This window comes from Oenanthe melanoleuca, chromosome 4 (assembly GCF_029582105.1).
Source record: "Oenanthe melanoleuca isolate GR-GAL-2019-014 chromosome 4, OMel1.0, whole genome shotgun sequence".
Taxonomy (NCBI): Eukaryota; Metazoa; Chordata; class Aves; order Passeriformes; family Muscicapidae; genus Oenanthe; species Oenanthe melanoleuca.
The window spans coordinates 57,510,563-57,532,602 of NC_079337.1; the positions used below are offsets into that span (position 1 = coordinate 57,510,563).

General features: G+C 41.1%; 1 protein-coding gene across 1 annotated transcript; it reads right to left on the reverse strand.

The window, feature by feature from the left end:
* Positions 1–2,370: 2,370 nt before the first annotated feature.
* CYTL1 (cytokine like 1) lies at positions 2,371–5,071 on the reverse strand. The gene is made up of 4 exons (XM_056489919.1): positions 4,883–5,071; positions 4,732–4,776; positions 3,230–3,358; positions 2,371–3,025 (listed from the first exon to the last, which is right to left on the reverse strand). The coding sequence occupies exons 1-4, from the start codon at positions 5,021–5,023 to the stop codon at positions 2,942–2,944; spliced, it is 399 nt and encodes a 132-aa protein (XP_056345894.1). The 5' UTR covers positions 5,024–5,071; the 3' UTR covers positions 2,371–2,941.
* Between the last annotated feature and the right edge of the window lie 16,969 nt (positions 5,072–22,040).

Here is a 22,040-nt window from a genome sequence, read left to right on the forward strand (position 1 = left end):
AGGAGTTTACTGTGAACTGAAAGAGAATAACTTTGCTCTCAGCACACTTTCCATTAAAAATGTCATATGAGATGTAAAGAGAGTCACAGCATAAGCTATAGGGAATATACTTGTGAAAGCACAACAAAGACCAGAAAAACCTGATTCTGGGGATAAAATATACAGCATCTGGAAATGGGGATAAGCTTTTAAAGTCCATTCAAGTATGTGCTGTCCTCAAAGCACCAACTTGCTTTTTGCAGCTTCTGCAGAACTAGGAGGTACCAGTGCAGAACAGAGCTGCTGGTGAGCAGCCATGGTGAGTGTACTGCACAGTGTGTCCCTGTCAGTCACAAAAAAACTAAAGTTACTAACAAAAACAGTGCAAATAAAACAAATTCTATGCTGTTTCCAATTCCAAAGACTTCTTGCAAGATATTTTGTACTAAATAAATTAGGTTACATTTTCTTCACAGAAGTAATCAGCCTGAAACAGGATAACCCTTCATCAAAGCTCTCATGAAATACTCAATTTCAGAGAGTGTGTGTCTCTGGGAAGTAAAACAGAAGTGTCACAGTTACCTGACCAAGGTCTGGTTCTAGGCACTGTGGTAAGGGCTTCTGCAGGAGAGGAAACACACCTTGCTCTGAAGCTTTCCAAGTCAAAATTCAAGCTTTACAACAGGCCAGTGTTTAAAACCTGTGACATCTGGAGGTGGAAAAAACAGCCCAAAATTAACAGCTTCTGCTGCCAGTTTCCAAGCATGTGTACTGTCCAGTCACTGGGTGAGCTTTGTAAGCACCATGGTGACCATACCACACTTTCATGGCTGGCTTTGTATAAAGATATGAAAAACAGAGGCTGTGATGTGGTTTTGGTACTTGTATGGGAGTGATTGATGTTATGTTATGTGAATTTGATGTTATCCCAGAACTGCTTGCTTCCCCAGGAGGGGTCTCAGTCCCTGGTTAGTGGGATCAAAAATTTGAATGTTCAACTTTACCTGTGTTTCTCCTTAATCCAGGGATCTGCCAGTGCTTACACACTCCTTCTGTGGGTATTGAGCTACCTGCCAGCATGCCAAGAGGTGCCCTTATTGCAGAATATGGCTGTTGTGGAAGGAGTTGGCCATAAAAAATAGGTATTGGTATCTCCAGAGTGTGTTGGGTCTTGTACAGAGGCTGTTGGCTGGGGGAAAAGGATTCTTCTGAATGGCAAACTAAGCAATTATTTTCATGACAATAAGACTATCTGAGCTGTTGCACGTTTTTGAGTTCAGCCTGGGAACTAGATTAGATTGCTGAGTTCCTACTGTATCTACCAGATGCTCATTGAGACACTGAATGAAACCACTGTGGGCAGAATGGCTCATCTAAAGGACTAGTAGGGTTAGTACACAAGGACTTAATCTTCAGGAGGGAATTACAAAATCTGATAGGCACATTCCTTGAATGTACACTTAGAATTGAAACAAACTGGGAAGAAAAGCACTCGTTTTTTTCTTCCCCCTTCATCTCTCCTGGGCTCAGATTTTCCCACCCTTATTCTATGACTCAAAGGCACAGTAACATTTTCTATAGCTAAAATTAGATTAATAGTTTCAACAAAGCAAGGTGATTCCATAATAAAGAAAATAAATATTTCCTGACCATCCCCAAACACTTTTTGCTCTGAATTAATCTTATTATTCACTAATTTACATAATAGTTGACAAACATGTTGATTTGTACCATCAGGATGTCAAGGAGAGGAGCTGTGATTGTTGTGTAAACACCCAGTTATGGAGGATGGGACTTTTATAAAACATGATGAGACCACTGACCAAGGCACCAGAGCTGGCAGTGCTGTAGATGAATGCTCAACAAATATTACTCTGGGGAGAGAGGAATTACTTGCACTGGGGGAAGGAAGGGACTCTCTGAGGTAGCAGCAGCTACTTCCAAGAACATGGGGAAGATATTTTCTATTCTTGGCACCAAAGAGCTGTTGGTTGTGAAGGTCTCATGTGTTGCATGTTCTGGAGACACCCATGCCTCTGGAATTCCTGTCTGGAAGTTTTATTAATTCTGCTAGCTTAACTATATGGCTTATGTATCAAAAAACTGTCTTAAATTTTAATAACCTTTCTGAGCCTCTGGCTCAGAATTTACATTCTTACGACCCAGAAATACTATTAAAAACAAATCACTAATTTCAACAAATTGTTTGTAGTGTAGAAAAACTCTACTAGTGGAAACTTACACATTGTCAAATCATGCAGACATTTCCATTGCTATGGAAACAAAGGTTATGCTGGGAAAAACAACTTCCAAGAGACTGTGAAAAGCAAGTTTATAAGAATGACACCTTTCAGCTTGATCTTGAAAGATATATTGCAACACAAGCATCTTGGATTAGAAGATTGTTTTTATTTTGTTTTCCACAGAGACATTTCTCACAAATTATTATTATATTCTCACAAATCTGACATCAAAAACTATCAAGATATATATATATATATATGAGCTATACAGGCAGAGAAATCTGCCAGTACAGTTCCTCTATCAAACATTCTAAGAAAAACAAATATAGTCCCTTCCATGCCCATCTAATACATGAAAAACAGCTAAGTCAAGAGAGAATGTATATATGAATCTAGCTATTCATAAAAGAGCAAAAATAAAAAAATCTAATCTCTGATGTTTAAACAAAACATACTTTATACATTTGGCTAAGCTGAAATATTGTACCTTGCCAAACAAAAAACTGCTCCCTAATGGTAGGTTCCCTAGCAGCTCAGTAGGTATGCAAGGCATGCAATTCATTTCCTGCCAAGGCAGAGAAAAATGGGTAGGTCTGAGATTATATTGCTAGTGTGCTTGAAAAAGACCTTACTTGTTAATGTTATAGACTGCATATACATATTTTGACTTTTGGTCTCCTTGAAACTTTCCCAGGTATAACTTTTGGGTTAACTGTCTTTTAGCTCTCAGTGATGGAGTGTTCAATGGGAGGTGAATTAGGAATTTCCAGAGCATTACAGTCATCAGTGAGGAACACCAGGTCCTGGAGAAACAAAAACAAAACAAAAACCAAACCAAACAGAAAAAAAAAAAAAAAAAAGAGAGAGAGAAAACAAGTTAAGATTTTAAGGTTTATAAGGAGGAAGGCAGAAGATAGTAAATCCAGTTTTGATGGTCAGGGGACAGTGTGGAGATAGGGCAGGGCTAAAACTGGGCACTCTGTCCCTGTTGATGCATCTTGACCTACCCTCCTGCAGTAGGAGATCAAGATGGTGTACAGGCTCCGGGCTTTTTCCTTCAGCTCATTCACTTCAACCACTCTGTCACAGCCAGGGTAGGCCACAAAATCACGGAGTTTTGCCAACACACAGTAATTCTGCAAAGCATGCAAAAGAGGTCTGTGTAACCCTGCACAAACACAGGTTTATGCTTCTCGCCCAAAATTCTTCCAAAATTCTTACAGCTGTGTGGGAACCTTGAATTCCTGCTTCTATGTACATGTAGTCTATGCAACCTTTAGTCAGGCAAATTAATCATCAATATTTTATAGCGAAGATGTTTGGTGCAAATAAGTGTTTGGAAAATTGCATATATGCAGTGTTAGTCTGCCAGCTTATTTCTCACATGCTCTAGGAGGCAGCAGCACCAGATACAATAAAATCTGCTCCCATAGTAGGTGGAGTATTCTACAGAATAGATGCACTGTCTCACTTTTTAGAGAGGACCTGATTTAGCAGATGAACAGATTATCAAGATTTCACAGACTTGATTCCTCTGTTCCTGTACAATAGGAGAAGCCATGACTACCAGCCCTGATTTTTTTCTAAGTAATTTTTACCTCAGACTTTGTGTTATCAAAATAAACCACAGACAGCATGAATTTGACAACATCCTCGTGAAGTGGGTAAATAAATAACCCAGCTTTTGCTTTAAAGCCAGGGAAGCTGAGGCACTAGAATCACATTTCTTGGTCTTTGCCATAATGTGAGACACTGGCAGCTCTGGAATTGGCATTTAGAGCATCCTGAATTACAAGCCTTGATGTAGTTGCTTATGGAAAAATATGTCAGAATTTTGTTTTGTCTGATGTTTCCTATTGTTTATTTACTCTGTTGGACACTGGCAAAACAAACAAAATGTATCAGATATCCCACTGAAGAGCACTATGACACTAACTGTGTGTGCAGGTTATTTTCTCTTAGCTGAGAGACAACTATTGCTTTTTTTTTTTCTCAGTATCACACTTCTGTATCCTCAGGCACACTTTTTCTTTCTGTATTCAACAAGTAGCTATTTAAAACAGAAAAAGCCAGCAAGGTATTCCTGTATTGCTTTTTATTAAAACTAGATGCCAAAACCCTCTCAGGGTACAAAATGAAATAGATTTAAGTGAAGAAAGTTAATTCTACATTTCTTCTTTTACACTATTATTCAAAGATTTTTGCACTTATTTAACTTCTGGGAAGGCTCTTTCACAGTAAATAAATTGTGTGCACATGGTAATAACTTAAAAATATTTATTTCCTAATTTTAAAATTTTTTAATCAAGTAATATCTCAGTAAGTCCATAGGGATTTTAATAAGGTTCAGACTGAGATTTGCTTTTTTCGGTCACTCATCTATCTAGTTAATTAAACTTTTAAAAATCCTTTTTAAATCCCTCCTCTGGGGTATCACATTGAGAGTTATTCTCACTTTTCATTAACTGCTTTTCCTGCACAGCAGTAAGGAAGGAGAGTGCAAACTTACGTGTATGTCCAAGTAGAGCCTGGGCAGCGCCTGCACGCACGAGTCCTGCGGGAAAGAGGAAAGACCCGTCGGGGTTTTGTTTGGAGAGAAACCTGCCTCAAAAGTGGCAACCTGCAGTGTCTGTGCAGGAGCAGCTTTTAGGTGGACTCACCACAGTTTTGGAGGTCTGCAGCTCCTTGAAGGACTCAGTGATTTCCTTGCTCAGGGACAGCACCCTGGAGTAGCACGTTGGAGGAGCTGCGCTGGCGAGCAGGGCAGCGGAGAGCAGAGAGATCAGGAGCAGCATCTTCATTGTGGGGAGCTGGTCCAAAAGGGGAGGAAAGGAGGCAAAAAATCACTCCCCTGCGTAGGGAGGTACTGCCCTCAATTAAATAGTCTCCTGCATGAGCAGGAGGAAATGTCTGGGGGTGGTCCCAGCACAGCTTACTGCCGCCTCAAATTTCCTGCCAGCCCATGAGGCAGAGCTGCGAGAGCTTTCCTGGAGCAGGGAAAGAGGGAATGAGGGGAACAAAAACAAACACCACTGGCTCTTTTTATTGCAGAAGGAAAACAACCTACTGAGCATTTTATACAACAGAACTATGTGTAAGAAAAAGCACAGGGTTCTCAGTGCCATAGGCCCTAATCCTGTATGTGCTTTGGTGTCTCTTCTCTGAGATGTGGCCCTACATAGGCTGCAGATAGAGAGAAATCCTCCCAAAAAACAAAGTTCCTCAGCACAGGAAGGACATGGACCTGTTGCACTGAGTCTAGAGGAGGCCATCAAGGTGATTAAAGGGATGCAGTACATCTCCTATGAGGAAAGGCTGGCAGAATTTGGATTGTTCTGCCTGGAGAAGAGAAAACATCAGGATGACCTAATTGCAGCCTTCCAGTTCTTAAAGGAAGCCTACAAGAAAGAAAGAGAGGAACATTTTACAAGGGCATCTAGTGACACGAGGAGGGGGAAGTGGTTTCAAACTGAAAAACAGTAGGTTTAGATTAGATAATAGGAAGAAATTCTTTCCTGTGAGGTGGGTGAGGCAGTGGAACAGGTTGCCTCTAGAATTTGTGGGTGCTCCCTCTGTGTTCAAGGCAGGATTGGATTGTGCTCTGAGCAACCAACCTGGTCTAGTGGAAGGTATCTCCATCCATGACAGTGTGGTTGGAATGAGGTGATTTTTAAAGGTGCTTCCAAAACAAGCCATTCTATGGTTCTATTATCCACAATTTGTCAATTAAATCAATAGTGTTTGTGATGGCTGCTTGGGGAGACACATGTATTTACATATTCATTGTCTCAAGCAAAGTGAATGCATCTTTATATGGCTGTGATAAAAGTATAAAAATTATTTTGCTTTCTGGGTTGAATTTATGAGGCTTTGTTCTTTTATTAGATGCCAGACTGAGCTGAGAAATCCAGATGCTGGGATGCAGGCCTGAAGCTGAACATATGCTATATGTTAATTGTCCTGTAAAATAGAGGTATGAAGAACTGGTTATTTTGAAAGCTATGCCACCCCCAAATTTTTAAATTCAGATTTTAGTATGGTATTAACTGAAACAATAAAGTATCTGTTGAAGTACTGCAAGTCCCCTGGCATTGCAGTGCACAGGAAGATTCATCTGAAGGTGGGAAAACAGGTTTTGGAGAAAAAGATGTACTCTGTATGTTGCAGAGAACTCTGAGTTAAATCCACCAAAGCACCTGGGGGAAATAGCAGAACAGGGCTGTACACTACTGTCATGTACTTTGCCTCCATAAAGAACAGCTGGTTCAGTAACTTCATGTGCTCCTGAATGTCAAAGTGGTGGATCCTTGGAGAGGAAAGAAAATTTGGGAGTCCTGGTTTTGGGAATTTTAGGACTAGCCTTGGATGCTGGATCCTATTTTCAGGAAGAGTTGCTCAGACAAGTCAATTAAGAGGCCAGAGGGAGAAAGTAGGAGACCTTTTGAGAGGTCAAGCAGCCAGATCACAGATCTGCTACCTGTGCAAGTCCAAGGAAAGGTTCCCACTGACTGTGAGTCTTGCTGGTAAAGAAACAGGCTCTTAATCACCAACTCATTGCTGTAAAGAATAGCTGAAGGTAGGACTGAAATATTATCCTTCTATCACATCCATGTTTGGCAAGCTGCTAAAACATAGCTGCTCTGCCAGATCAGCAGTTTTCTGAATAACATAAATGGTCTCCAGAACTAGAAGTCAGCAACCCAGCTACTGCCAAGGATGACTTAGGGAAGCAAAGCCTGGGTCCAGGCTTCACCAAAACACTTAAATAAAAATAAAAATATGAAAATATAACTCAAAACCATAAACATAAGCATAAACAAAAACAAAAACAAAAATAAACAACCCCCAAAAAACAAACAAAGAAAACCCCCCAAAACACCCCCACCAAAAAAACCCCAAAGCAACTCCCTCCCAAGTAAAAAAAAACAAAAAACAAAACAACAAAACAAAAACAGAAATCTCCAACAAACAGAGCAAAACAAAACAAACCCCACCTCAAACAGCTATTTTGTGAAGGGGAAAAATTGCTGAGATAATTTGCCATGAGGTTTTTGCTCAGAAACAGTAGGAGTTTTTTTCCCCCTGAAAAAAACATAAAGTACTGGAGTTTAATTTCCTCACCCACGTCTTTTCCCTGGGCAAGATTTACTTGCATAGTTGACTCTGACCCAAATGAGTGTTTTCCAATATCCAGTATCTCACCAGCACTACTGCCTATCTCAGCATGCAGAATCTGCAATCCAGTTAAACAAAGACATACACTTTCTTCTCAGTTATTTCTATTTGTAGCTCATCAGCAAGATTATCCTTGATCTCTGAGTACATTCAATTTATGGTCCAGGTATGAGTAAATAATTTCTTTTTTTCTCTAAGAAGGCACTGGGAATCTTTCAGTCTAAGGCACCTGGCACAGCTGTGAACCAGATACAAGCTACCAAAGCCCTTGAAACTCCAGAATCTTTTCAGTGACTGTGTTTATCCAGTCACTTATGCAAAACCAATTATTAATTCTGGTGCATTCCCTCCTTGGGCAGAGGTCCTCAACAGGGAAACACAAGCTGCTCTTCACAAAGGCCTCTTAGAGGTAATATTCAAAATGGGCATCAAAATAGAATTTAGAGCTACAGGAGGGGAAGGGGAAAAGGATAAAACATATCATAGTCAAAACTCACCTGAGGATTGCCTCTGTGGAGAAGCAGCTTTTTACTAGCCCTTCCAGTCTGTGGGACAAGGCTCAGGCTGGCATTGGGAGGGAGCACAGCAGGAGTCAGTCAGTGCCACCACACTTGTTATGACCCTCATGCTGTGGATATTCCCCAACACAGGAACATCTTTATCATGCTCTTCCTTCAGTGGGCAAGGGCTCAGGACCACTCTCACAGTTTTGCACTAACTCTTGAGGCTGATGCTGTCACTACATCTCTGAGTGCTCCTCACAGTGCATTTATTTATTCCTATATGAGGAATATTCCACAGCAAAAGCAGACACATGGGTGAGAAGAAACTTAGAAGCCTACAATGACATAACTGTGTATATATTTTTATTAAAAATTTTTGACTATGTTGTCTTTTTGCTTCCAATTTTCTGAAAGCTCAAACAATAATATTTTTCTAAAATTCTAAGAACTCACTGTGCAGCCAGAAATTCTTCCCTTGTTTGAACAGTCTACCAGAATGTCCTCCAACTTTTCATAAAAGCCCTTGCAAGTTGCTGATTTCTTAATACTAAAATCTACCTGCCTAATGAAAATGTTTATTTTAAAATAGTTGGGGTCTGTCATGAGAGACCTCATAAAATGAGTTTCTGATTATATTGAAAAATAGGAAAGAAAAAACATAAAAACAGTAAAACAGAAAGCCCTTAAGCAGCACCTCAGAGCCCAAAGGGACTCAGCTGTTTGTCATGGTGAGGATGTCATTTCTTGCTTCAGAACAGGGCTAAGCTCTTCTGCAAGCTTCCAGATCAGGACAAGACTTTTTGGAAAACTCTGGCCTCCTGGTTAAGGTCTTGTCTGCTTGTCATGTTTTTCCTTGCAGTGCAAAAGCTGTGAACATCAGCTGAGATTTGGTGCAGGGCTGTGCAGCCTCACCCACTGTCCTGAGTCTGGGGGTGCTGCTCTGTGCTGACACGTCCTGGCACAGAGAAAAGCCTGATGGGGCAGCACTGTGGCAGCTGGGCTTAATCCCATGTGTTTTATTTTCTCTTCCATGATAGCAGTAAGGTTCTGCTGGTGATCTGTGTGGTTTGGCCGAGCTGTAAGCAATGGGCAAGGCAGGCAGATCTCAGAGCTGTCTCTGGGCTGGTGCTGCAATGCCATTTCCTCATGATAATTAAGCAAAAATCCTTTTTGCTTACTCACTGGTACAGGCTTATTTTTTCTTCCCTGTTGTTGTTATTTTTAAAAATTTACATATATATTGAGGTAAACTAATGCTACTGCTCAATAGCCTGTTCTTACATAAAACAGTTACAGAAGCATGGTAAAACCATCTGGGTCAGAAAAAGAAATTAGATGTTCAGAAATCTGTCAGCCTTGCTAGCATGAACCTGGCACTGGACATTTTCCCTGAAGAAAAACATATGGAAATGGGGAGTCCTGTGGTCCAGGACAGAGACAGGACAGCCCAGCAGAGCTGGGGAACGGGAATAATTTCCATGTGCTGTCTCAGACCAGTGACCAAATCATTTGCACTGCCCTCTCTGCAGGCAGTGTCCAACCCACCCCTGGAGCAGGGCAGAGGATGGCAGAGCCCAGCACAGCTCAGAGATGTGCACACAGTATCTCTCACTGCAGGGCAGGCATAGCCTGGCTCTGTCTTGGCTGCTGTCTCCATAATGGGGATAATGGCATTTCCCACAGACACTGTGGGAACTCAGCCATCAGCACCAGGGAGACAGGAGATTATGTGGTTTAGCCTTGTCAGGGATACTCTTTTCAGTGACTGCAAGGCATATTGATTCAAGTAATGCAGGATTTAGAGGCTTAAGCCTTCACCACCTTGCTAAGAAAAGGGCAATTTTGGCTTGGAGTAGCTTGCAGACCTCTCCAGTGAAATAACAGTGGTGCTTTCAGCCTGGCTCCCTCTCTGGCCATGGGCACAGGCAGAGCTGCCTTGTCCCAGTAAGACACAAGTGCCTTGTCTGGACCCTGCCTGGGCTTTGACATCACTCCTGTGTGAGTTATCCCAAGGTAATAATACCATTCTTTTTTAGCACTGCAGACAGGGGTACAATAGCAGGGTTTCAAGGAGGGAGTCTTGTTCAGGTTTAGAGCAGCAGTATTTCAAGTTATTCACTGCTGTGCCTTGCCTTCCATCCTCCTCTCTCTCTCCCACACATGCAAATGTGGCAGATAGCTCCAGGTCTTATCATTGCTGGTCAGCTTCCCACCCTCCCTGATTACCCTCGTGATGAAAAATTATGTCAGCCACCAAGGAGTGCACTGGAGGTGATATAAATAATTGCATTCATCTACTAGATTTGTCCCTGATACAAGCCCTCTGGGGAATTCAAATACTGAAAAATGCAAGGTCTAAGCTCTCTGCTGTTCCTCCAAGGAGCTCTTGCCTACACTGTGGTTAAAATGTAAGGAGATGAGGGACTGTATTTTTTAGGACAGCACCTTTCAGAAGAATTATGTCACTGAAAGAAAAATAGATGAGACTGAAAATGCAGCTCTGTATAACAATCCAATCCAAGCCAAACAAGAATCTAAAGAGACTTTGTTGAACTATTGCTTACACAAGAGCTTTTCAGCAGCTGCTTAGCATGATAGCAGGCACAGTTTTCTACTTATTCTTGCCTAGAAAACTGCAAATGTCATAGTTTATGTTGTTGTGTATTTCTAGATACAATCAACAGTACCTCCAGCAACAGCAAGGTAACATAAATTCTCATCTCAACTGGCTGAGAAGGTAAGATACAAGTCCACACAATACATAATGTCTTCCTAGTTCTTCTTTCTTCCTGTACACTGCTTTCCAAATTTTATAACTAAGCACAGTGTAAGAAATTCTGCATCTCTGAAATCAGTAACACACATCACAGACTCCTGCAGATCCACATTCTCACTTTAGATTAAAACTTGTGTTCAGTTCACTGGACTTAGTAGCACAAAAGCCCTGAAGCCAAAGTAAGAGTAAATCAGTGACATGATTTCTTGTTTCTCACAGAGTATTACCTTTGGAGTCCTGTGAGCTGGTGACACAACACAGATTCAGAGCTCTGTCAGTGCCTTGAAGCCAAGTGATACTGCAAATACCTTGTACAGCTAACATATTCTTCTAAGGAACAAAAATGTGTAAAATAGAGGGGGATAGCTGAGGATCTACTCCACTTTGTAATATTCAGAAGTGATGAAAATGTGTAGACATTAATTTTCTTTTAAAAAAAAGCCATAAACTTAATAATTGTATTTTTATTCTGTCAGCTTGCCTTGAAACAAAGAAAAAATAAATACCAGACAATGTCAGAAACTGGTGTTAACAACAGACTGTAATTGCCACCTAAACCTGAACGACTTTTCTGTTTTAAATTCTTCTGATAAAAAATAAAACAGAAGAAGGATCTCCTTCTGCTTCTGAATCACATATTACACATGTTCCCAGATGACTAAGAGTCCCTACAAGTGTGATTTTAGTTTGGTTTTGTTTAAATTGGATGACTAAGGAAAGAATGGGTGGAAGATACATGGTGTGCAGCTTCATACATACATGGTATAGTTTTCTAGGAGAATGAGACTGTAGCTTGTGGTGGGTCTTGCCTCTTACCCAGAGGTTGCCCTGTGATCCTCACAGGTGGTTCTGGGGACATTTGCAAGGATGAGGTGCTGAGCAGACCCCTGCTGCCTGCAGGGCTGGTTCTCAGGCAGTTCCAGAGAGTGCCCAGCGCTGGGTTAGCCCAGCAGGGACATGGGGAGCCCAGGGCAGCAGTGCCAGCCCAGGGATGGCTCATGGCCATGGGGAAAGGCATGGCCAAGGTTTGGGTCCTTCCTCAGCAGAAGAGTGCCTACTTACTCTCACTGTTTTAGAAAGTTTTGATTTATAGTTATTCCCAAAAGAAACAAGAAATAGTGACGCAAAAGTGAGACAACATTACAGCTGGGTAATGTAGTGAGGAAAGCACTGAGGGATGGCACAAAGAGAAATATTTTGAGTGAAGAATCACTCCAGTTGGAGTGTTATATCTTTCACGGGTAGAACCAGCCAAGGTCTTAAACATCTACACTTTTAATTCTGGACCATTAAGCTAATTTCCATTGGAAGACTAATCAATTTAACAATTATTTTCCTCCTTTCTATTTGGCTGCAGCTTTTCTTGTTTTGTTTTGTTTTGTTTTGTTTTGTTTTGTTTGTTTGATGTTTTGGAAGGGTTGTGGCTGGGGAAGAGAGAACTTGGCTTGATTTAAGATGCAAATGCAATTCTATCAATCTTCCCCTCTGCTAATGGTCTGCCTGGGCATTTTAAGGGCATATAGTGAAAAGGAAACTGTGACTGCTAAAGAAAAGCTACCCCCTGCTGCTCCTGTTCATATTTATTTCACAATCAGCCCATTGAAATGGTGTGATTCACACTCTGATGCTGTCGGTTCTAGATGGCAAAGTCACTGGAGAATTTAAAGAAGTTTCCCAAGCTGAAAACTAGGCAAACTTCATTTGGGCAAAAAGCAATCTTATCAGCAACAAGTTAGTTATATCGCTGCAGTGATCTCTCTTGCTGAGAGCTGAGGCTGCCCTTGCAAATGAGAAGCTCTCTTGAAATAAGGGCTGTCTTCAAAAAACTGAGAACTGTTGCTTTTGAAATGTAAAATTTCCTTCTGATATACATATATATAGAATACACAAGAGTAAAGTCACTAAAGTCTGCAGGGACAATTTAAATGTTCTTTGTTAAAACATCTTTCTCAAATAAGTAGCCAAAAAAGGGTAAAAGTATGTGTGAGTGCACAAGAGGGAAAGAGGCTTCCCAATTCCCCAGTAATCCTGAATAAATACTAAAGAGAAATCCTGTCTGTTTATCTTAAATTATCCAGACTTAATGTACTCATCACCTTGTAACCAAGCAGCTTGTGTGAAATAATGACTTCCTGGTAGCACACAGACACACAGTTAAAGTTTTAACTTTAATATATTAATCATGATCTATCCTTGTGGCAAGCATTACCATATACCCTTCCACAGACCTAATGTAAACATTTAGGAGTCTGTATCAACATAAATGATCAGAAATAAAAACAGATAGATAGAGACTGGATTAATGGAAATAATAACGTCCAATAACACTATGTGTTTGTCTATGAGATTTCACATAAAATTACTACTGTAGTGAAAGAACTCATTATTTGATGATGGAGGATGCAAAAAAAAGATAAAGTGCTAAGTTAATTACTACATACTTGCTCATTAATCATGGGATAAATATTAGCCACTGGTTAGAATTGCCATGAAATAGGTGAATTTAATCTTAGGATGTGTCAGAGGAGTTACAGCCAGCAGGGACAAGGAGATATTGGGGCTGGTATAAAAGCAGGAATCTGCTCATCTGGCATATTGGCCACTCTTGGCCACCCATAGCTGTGGAGGTACATGGGGTACAGAAAAAAACCAAGAATATTCAGTATATGGGGAAGCTGGGACAACGTGTGCATATTTGCCTTCTACCTGTCTTTCCTTGCCACCCCAGTCACTTTGCCAGCAGCTGGGTGCCTGCCCTGCTCTCCTGCCAAAGCCCCAGCTGTGTGCTCAGGGCACTCCAGACCCATCCTTGCTCAAGACTCTGCCTTGCTCACAATCCATTTTCCCATGGCTGCTGATGGAAACTCTGCAGTAGGGGATAGAAAGGGAGATGTCCCTGAGCACCACTGTGAGACACATCCCAGTCTCTCAAGATGAGGCACACTGAGACTGCAGAGCCCAGGCAAACCTGTGTGCCCAGCCCTCTCTATGGGGCTCTGCCTTGGGGCTGACCAGTAGCTGTCACTTTGACTGAGGTGAGAACTGAAGCTGCAGAGTCACAGGACAATGCTCTGTGGCTTTCTAGGGAGGAGCTCACAGCTGTCTGAAGTAGAGGCTGGAGGCCCTGGGGTCCAGCCCAGAGAAGGATGTGACAATCTCTGACCAGAGGACAGTGGTCCCCCCTGGTCTGAAAGAGCTTTGGAACTGCTGTGCCAGCAGCACTGTGCAGCTACACAGCTCTCAGAAAGGCTGGTTCTGCCCCTGGGGAACATGAAAAGCACATGTACAGGCAGCAAAGCAGCTGCTACACACAGAACATCAACCTGTTTTATTCATTAAATATATGCTAACAAAAAAGATTGGCATCAACTTTGTTCACATCAAAAACACACAGTTCCAATTCTTCCTATTGCATAATTTAGGTACATGAGCTTCTGCAATAAACAGGCAGAGAATGATTGCATTGTCCACACCATTGTCTCTCTGACACCAAAGAGAAATGAAGCAAATGGACTCAAAGAAACCAAACACATTCAGGAAAGTATCAAAGTGATCAAAGCAGACTCTTTGATTTTGCTTTACACATACTTTTCAAAGAAGTGTTACATTTCCAAACACACTCTGTCGCTTCTTGATGCCAATAAACCAGCTCTGTTTAGCTTCAAGCTTTGATAGGGGTAGGAACAAAAAAAATCTTTAGTGAGTTGCATTTTCTAAGCCTTTCTATGAAGTTTTGAACTTGCTAGAAAAAGGCTAAATGTATTTGTTGTTCTTTGAGGAAGCTGGGCCTTCATTGAGGGAGATGTGGTGTCTGGCCTGAGTAGCCCTATAGACAAATCAGCATTTGCAAGCACAAGGAAAAGCTCTGAGCAGATTTTTTGTTCATCTGTGTTTAATACACCTCTTTGTTAGCAGACCAAGCCCCAGGGGAAAAAAGCAACTTTCAAGGCATGTAAGAGCATTTTGGAAAAGGTGCCTGACCATAGTCCTTTTATAGTGGAAAATATTGATTATTTTTATGCATCTATCTTCCATTATTTTCCCAAAGACATAGACAAGGTTTCAAGGTACCTGATCTAAATGCACTGAAGGAAAATATTATTTTTTTATGTTATCATTTGACCATTAATGATATCAAGCATGAAGCTTTTCTCATACCCTGGCAGGATGCACTCCATTTCTGTCTTTGTAAAATCAAATTTTCTCTCTGCTGCAATGACTGTGAAGCCCAAGCTGCCCCAGGGAGGTATTTTGTTTAGCTGTGCAGACACATTCCTTCAGGAAATATTGAAGCCAAACCACACACAAACACACACACACACACACACACACACACACACAGGCCCTCTATTAGAAGAATTCAAAGCTTGAAGAGAAAACAAACCAGGACTGGGTCTGGAATCTGAACTTCAGTGCATGTTGAATTGTGTTTTCACATCCTTTGTTTTTACCAGCTGGGCTCTGGACCAATACAGGCATTTTCTGAACACAGGGAGCACTGTCCAAGGACATCCCTGTGTCCTCTGGCCATGTTAGAGTGAAAAAAAAGCAAACAGCATGGAGAAAATATTTGCATATCCAGCACTCACTTGTTTCTGCCATGTGTGAGACAGACATGGAGAGAGGGAATTGTTGTCATCAGTCAGAGTTTGCTGCAGTGTGTGGCTCTGGAGGAGAGTCAGGAGGAAAGAGAAGTCATATATGTATGATTACTCTTTCATGCATTCCTTTCTTTCTGCTCACTCAAGGCAGAGCTATGGGAAAAAACAAGTTCTATTTTATTCTTGGATGGAGCCAGATGCTGGCATCCACTTTGGCAGCTGGTGTCAGGAACAGGAGAACTGATACAGAAACTTGATTAAAACTATCAGAGTCTGACCCATGCTCAGGACTTGGCTTCAGCCCTGAAACAGAGCTGCTATTTGGCCAGAGCCTCTCTGAACTTTTGTTTTATTCTAGTGCTTTATTTTTTTGGTTTATTTAACACATTCCTCTCTCTCTCTCTCTCTTTCTCTCTCTCTCTTACACACACACACACACACACACACACACACACACACACACCCACCCACACACACCCACACACCCTTTATTTATTGAACTTTTATTTATCAAGATTTTAATTTATTTAATTTTTTTTGTAGGTTCTGATCACAGGAATTAAAGACACCAGGGATTTGTTGCCTGCCTGTCTATGGTTCAGATGAGCAAACATGAGGACAAACCATGAGATACAATTGTCCTTCCAGACCCAGTGACAGGGGTCTGCTGCCCAAGCAAAGTCCCTGAGGATCACAGCCCCTCATGGCAGTGAGTTCAAGGACTCTCTTCCTTGGGGCTCCCTCCATTACCTGTTTCTCCAATTGGAGCAGAAGAAGAGCCAAAAAAAGTTCATGGTCCTGTCTTAAGTGAGCAAAGGCCAAGAGGTGCCAGCATTTGATGCTGCAGTGATACAGAAAAATGACTCAACCCATGGTGAAAACATCACAAGCTCTGCAAGGGATGTTGCAGCTTGTTTTACTAAAAGTCTCTGCTAGGTAGGGATAAGGTTTTGATAAGTGTTTTGGGCAGTGTTGAACACACTATCATTTATTAGCAAATGAGTTTATTAGAATTCTATTAGTAATTAGAAAGAAGCTACTTAAAAACTAGAATAAGACTTATGTAAAATGAGTAAATGTAAATGTTTTCCCTTCAGATTATTCTGGTGCTTAAGCTAACATTAAACAGTAGATGTGACAAATATATTCTTAGAAGAAATACAAAATGATTTTGGGTTAGGCTGCTGATGTTGAGGGATTCTTGCTACAGAATTGGTGTATAAATTACTTGAATTTCCAGTGCAATCCCTGAAAGACCTTCAGCTGTGTTAGATAGCAGCATCAGATGCTGACATTTTTCGAAGGGAGCACTGATTAAAAGATGATGGTGTTCTTCTTGGGGTAAAACTCAAGGTTCACAACCTGCTGGTGAATTCAGTAAAGGCACCATTTGACTTGAAACTGTGTGCATGTGTGTGCTAAAAGCATAAAAAACACCCAGAAAAAGGTGTGGACAAATACTTGTGTACAGATACATACTCAAGTGAGGGATGCTTAGGTGGAGGTTTTAATGCTGAAGGTTTTAATGCATAATGCAGAATCTTCTTTAATAAATCATGTGGCCACTGGTCCTTCTGAAGCAGAGATGCCTTAGGGTCTGCAAAGTTTTCTTGCTTTTTTTTTTTTTTTGTTTATGCATGCTTTTCTGTCTTAATTCCATTTGTCTTTTGGCTCACAGCCTCCAGTGAGGGAATGAAATCTACTGTTGGTGTAACTGGAGGATATCTGAAGCACAGAATAAGAAGACACTACATGTCATTATCCACTACACTGCTGAGGGTTGGAGACTAATTTCCAGATGACATATGTTGTTAGCACTGCTGTATGGATTACAGCTTAGGGGGCAAAGCCATAGATCAAGACTCCCACTGAGCTAGAAGCTGTGTAAACATGTGGTGAAAAGATGATCTCTGGGTCACAGAACTTTGCAGTAACCTCTGCACACTTCTCTGTTTAACCTACTGCTGTTTTTCTCTGCAGGTTGTTTCCCTAAAGTCCATTAATAACAGTGTATTTGCTCTTCTGGCAGTTGCATGCCTGCTTAACATTTGTTTCATGAAATCAATAAATGAAAAATGTCTGTATTAATATGGTGGATTTCTCACTGTTGTGTCTACTGGCATCAATGAATCATTCCTTCTTGAGATAGCACACTGAGAAAGTACTCAGATTTCTCTCCCTTCCAAGAGGACATACATATATCTGGAAAGGTCTGTGACTGGCTTGGGGGTTTTGTGTATATGGGATTTTCAGACTGGCCAGCTCTTCCTCCAATAGTTCTCCCTAGATGTAGAAATGATGCTTTTGGAGTTTATTTCATTTGGCAACATCTGGGATGAATAGCACATTGACTGTGTCAGTCTTCCTAAACAGTTTATTCTCTTTGGGCTTAAACCCAAAAAGCAAACTCTTCCTTTGTACTGCCTCTTCAGTAGCTGGTCCAGAATACAGAGAGCTTTCACAGCACCAAGAACTGCTCCAGCCTGTGTACTCAGTTTCAGAAGGCCTCAGCTCAATTCCTGTCACTTTAATGTCCATGATTCTCTAATGAAGGCTCATTTGGCACTGGGCACAGGAGTCCAGTGCCAGCCCCTGGACTGTGTGTGCCACATGCTTGAGAGCTGTTTTTTTTGTGGTGGCATCAATCTTGATGACACTGAGGAGTGAAAATGAAATACTGTGAGCTGGTGTCTTGCTGAAAGTGAGGATGAAAACCCTGAGGGCATGGGGAAGAGGGAAGAGCACAGAATGAACCGTGGAGCAGCAATCATGCTGGTAAATGCCCAGCAAGTTCTGCACTGAATAAAGCAAGTGAGCAAACACAAGTTGTGTGGTCAAGCAAGCATGAACTGTGTGTTCAATACTGCCTAGAGAGAATTTCTGGTCTTTTTGGCAAGAAAGTAAATGTTTTCACAAAATATAGGAAGAAAACACAGACTCAGATGTGTTTCAAGCATACATGATGCCACTGGCTTGGAATGTATCTACTGAGTAACTGAACATGCCACACCTTCTTAGGTACACGTGGCATCTAAATCGAAACCAAAAAATAAATTCATATTTTGTTCTGATTTTTACAATTTCCTATGTAATATTCAATTTCAAAAGCAGCTTTTAAAGCACCTTTAATGATTGGGTTACTGAGTGTTCAGTAACTACTCACACCTAGAGTCTACACACGAGGATGGATATTGCTGGACACTCATTTTTCCCTTGGTCAGTGCAGTGTAGGAAGTGTACTCTGAATCCTCTGCACAGACTACCTTCTAAACAGTCCTGTAGTATTCTTCTTAAGAAAATGGGGTGCTTTCTGATCTATTAATTTGATCAACTGAAACCAAACTGCTTTGAAACCAGCAAGAGTACATATTTGCTCCCAAACTGCTGCCATGCCCATGGGTCATAGTAGATCAGCATGAGCTGGGGGGTTGGGCTCCTTCACTCTTGCTGTTACCCCATTCCTGTGAGATGACTCAGATGGGAACTGCCTGGATTCCTGGAAAATCCCCATTAGTGAGCACACTCTCAAATACTTTCTCCTGGAACAAGCTCCTGTGTGCCCTGTGTGAGGAAAGGTCACTTTTGGGCTCATAGCAGGCACAGTTAATATCAACAAACTTCACCAACAACACAATTTTATACCCACATTTTCCTTTCTGTGTTTTTATCCCCCTCCAAGGGCTGTGGTGGCTGTATTGAAGATTCCTGTAATTGTAGCAATGAGGCTCAGCAGGCTCCTCTCAATCAACAGCAGCATGTCACAGCAAGGAACAGTAACACATTTCCCTCCAAGCAAGCACACTGACTTCATTCAGGCACACAAATGTGCTCCAAATCCCAAATCACCATCTCCCAGCCCAGCAAGACAAAGGCTACAAACTGAGCTGAAACAAAACAGATAAGCAAGATAAAAATTTTTCTTCCTGCAGAAAAAGAACCCAAATATTTGCACTTTGCCTACCTGCAGGAGCTTCTGTTCCTTCCCACAGTTTTGCAGCAGTTTCTCCTCTCCAGGCTGAGGGGTAAAGCCCTTTGCAGGGTAAATATCAAACTTCTTTGGCCTCAGAATAATGGAAGCAGGAGCCATGTTTTCTTCAGTTTCTTTAATTTCCAGTTCACTATTTGCATCTCTACTTTAGGATCATTTTCCATCTTGAAGATGCAATGGGCCTTTCCTTATGGAAAATACAGACACAGGCAAAAGAATGGATGTGGCAGGTGGCAGTGGCTGCTGTTTGTAACTCTCTTTGTATCACCTTTATATGCACCTAAAAAAGGATCCTTTTGAAAGCTATTAATTTTTAAGGTTCTAACAGTAATGATAATTGTCTATAAATGTCATGGTTCCCACAAATATACTCAAAAGCTATTTTAAAACATCCTTAAAGGGAGATAAAATCATAAAACTCATATAAAAAATCACATATTACATTGTGTCACCAGTTGTAGAAATTTTTGTGTATTTATCACTATACTGTTTCCTCTCCATTCTCTTTCATGAAAGAGTTCAGGAAGATGAAAAAGAATTCAGGAAAGATATAAAATAAACAGGCTTGAAGAGTGAAGAGCACTGAAGGTTACAGTAGATCTGAAAAGTCTTAAAATCTAGACCAAGTTGTCATAAATCTCATTTCTATATCAGGACAGGAAAAATTGGATTCATATTTAGTGTTGGTTGTCTTTTTTCTCTTCTTTCTTGAGTGATTGTGTCATGAAAAGCCAGAAAAAATATCAGACATATAAAATGACCCTTTAATAGATCTATGCTTATTGAAAAGCTTCATTATTTTTTAATGATAAAATTATTTTTAAAGGCATTAAAAATGCTGACATTAAGATATTTTAAAAACTTAATTTTACTGTAAATTTAACCTTTGACAGAATTTTATTTCCTGAATTTAACTATTTACATCACACAAATTTTTCAGAGGAAAACTATAATATTGGAGCAAAATAGACATGCAGAATAATAAGAAACTTCTTCACACTGTTAGGTCAATACAACTGCATCAAATCAATGGCATCTGCAGAGCTGCATTTACTTGGAATCCTAGAAAGCCCCAGAGAACATGAGCAGAGCAAATTTTCCCCTTCTGTGCTGACTAGTCTGTGTAGAAAGAGCTCCTTCCCCTTCCTAACCAAGCATGACTGTACCAAACTGGGTGTCAAGTTGTGCCTTAACAAGAAAAACCTGCAGTTGTGAATGCACAGCATCCTGCAGGGTTCCCCCTGGGAGACAGACTCGTTTCTCAGAGCTGACTGCTCCCAGGGACAGCTGATGTGTCTGGCAGTGTCTGCTCGTCACCTGCACCCAGGTACGGTCCTGGGGCTGCCTCTCCTGGTGCTGTTACACATTTCCCTGTTTGAATGTAAATTGAGATAAGCTGGAGTGTAACATGGAACCAAATGATCCTGTGGCTGTACAATAAGAGAGATTTATTCACCACTCTTTCTTCCTTAAGATGCATTTTCAGATTATTTGAGACAACGAAGAGAAAAAAACCAGGCAAACTCTGCAATTGTGCTCTAATGTTAAGTTGCTTCACGTTCATGATAATGGCAGAAACATTGGGATGGGGGGGAGTGGGAAGGGAGGAGGGAAGCAAAAAAATCATGAACTGGAGCTACAATATTTAGAGCCTGGAGATGTCTTCTGTATCTATATTAGCAATCAGGTCAGTGCTGTTGGACCAGATCTAGAGTGGGAAAGAGCTGGTGAGGCTGCAGTATCCATACTGGGTGTGTGTTTTGAGGGTTCACTTGGATGAGCTCTCTTCTGGAGCTGTGGGTGGATGCCCAGCACCATCAAGGGGTACAAGGGGCCTCCTGCAAGGAATCCAGAAATCTGCCCCCCAGAGAAATTCAGAGTTGGATTGACTCAGCTGAGAGGTTTGCTTGAAAAGTGCACTCCTGTGTCAAACCAAACCAGCAATGGCAATGCAGCCAGTGCTGGGGGACAAAATGCACCTGGTGACAGGGAAAACCAGACAGGGAAACCCTGGAGCTGAGCTTTATTAGTCTCATTTTTTCATTGAACTAATGCTTGACTGGAGGGTAAAGGAGCTCAGTGGGTTCACAAACTATATTTTAGAGAGATTGGCAATGACACTGGCCCTATAACAAGGTTCTGACAGAGAGCTGGGCTCTTATGCTCATTGGATATGGTTCCAGTAAATGCAATAGCAATGAGCAGCAAAATGCTTTCCCATGCTTATGTGTGACCAAAGGTAAATTACAAGGTGTCAGGTACATAATTCCTGCTGTTTTTTATAAGGTGCAATTACATACCTTTAACTTTCCAAACCCATGTATTTCTCAAGCACCACTAAGCCTCACTGGCATTGCACACTTAAGCCTATCCCTCCTCCTTTGTCTCTTCCACCATCCTATTGCACAGATTACAGTCTTGTGTGCATATACTGAATGTACAAGCAGCAAATCTCTTTATGAGACAAGAGCAGAGAGAGAATGTGATTACATCTGAAGAGGAGCAAAGCAAACAAAACAGAGGAAAATATCTTTCATTAGACTATAGTGTTGCTCTTTAGCTTTTTGTCCTGAATATGATCTGCAAGTATTTATTTTCTATGCTCTAATCAATTAAGGTAGAGCAAAATAATAAAATTACTAATTCCAAGAACACATATAAAATCTTGGATTCTCATTTATTTTTTTTCAGCAGACACATGACAACCTTTAAATTTTGTTCATTTGCTCTGAATGCATTATGGTTTCCTCAACTTGCATGATTTTGTCTCGGGAA

What these genes read in the sequence shown, in the direction of transcription:
- CYTL1 (XM_056489919.1), bottom strand. Translation starts at nt 5,023, where the DNA reads ATGAAGATGCTGCTCCTGATCTCTCTGCTCTCCGCTGCCCTGCTCGCC. An exon ending in TGCAGACCTCCAAAACTGTG is followed by an intron (nt 4,777 to 4,882) that starts GTGAGTCCACCT and finishes TCTTTCCCGCAG; the next exon opens with GACTCGTGCGTGCAGGCGCT. An exon ending in TGATCTCCTACTGCAGGAGG is followed by an intron (nt 3,026 to 3,229) that starts GTAGGTCAAGAT and finishes TTGTTTCTCCAG; the next exon opens with GACCTGGTGTTCCTCACTGA.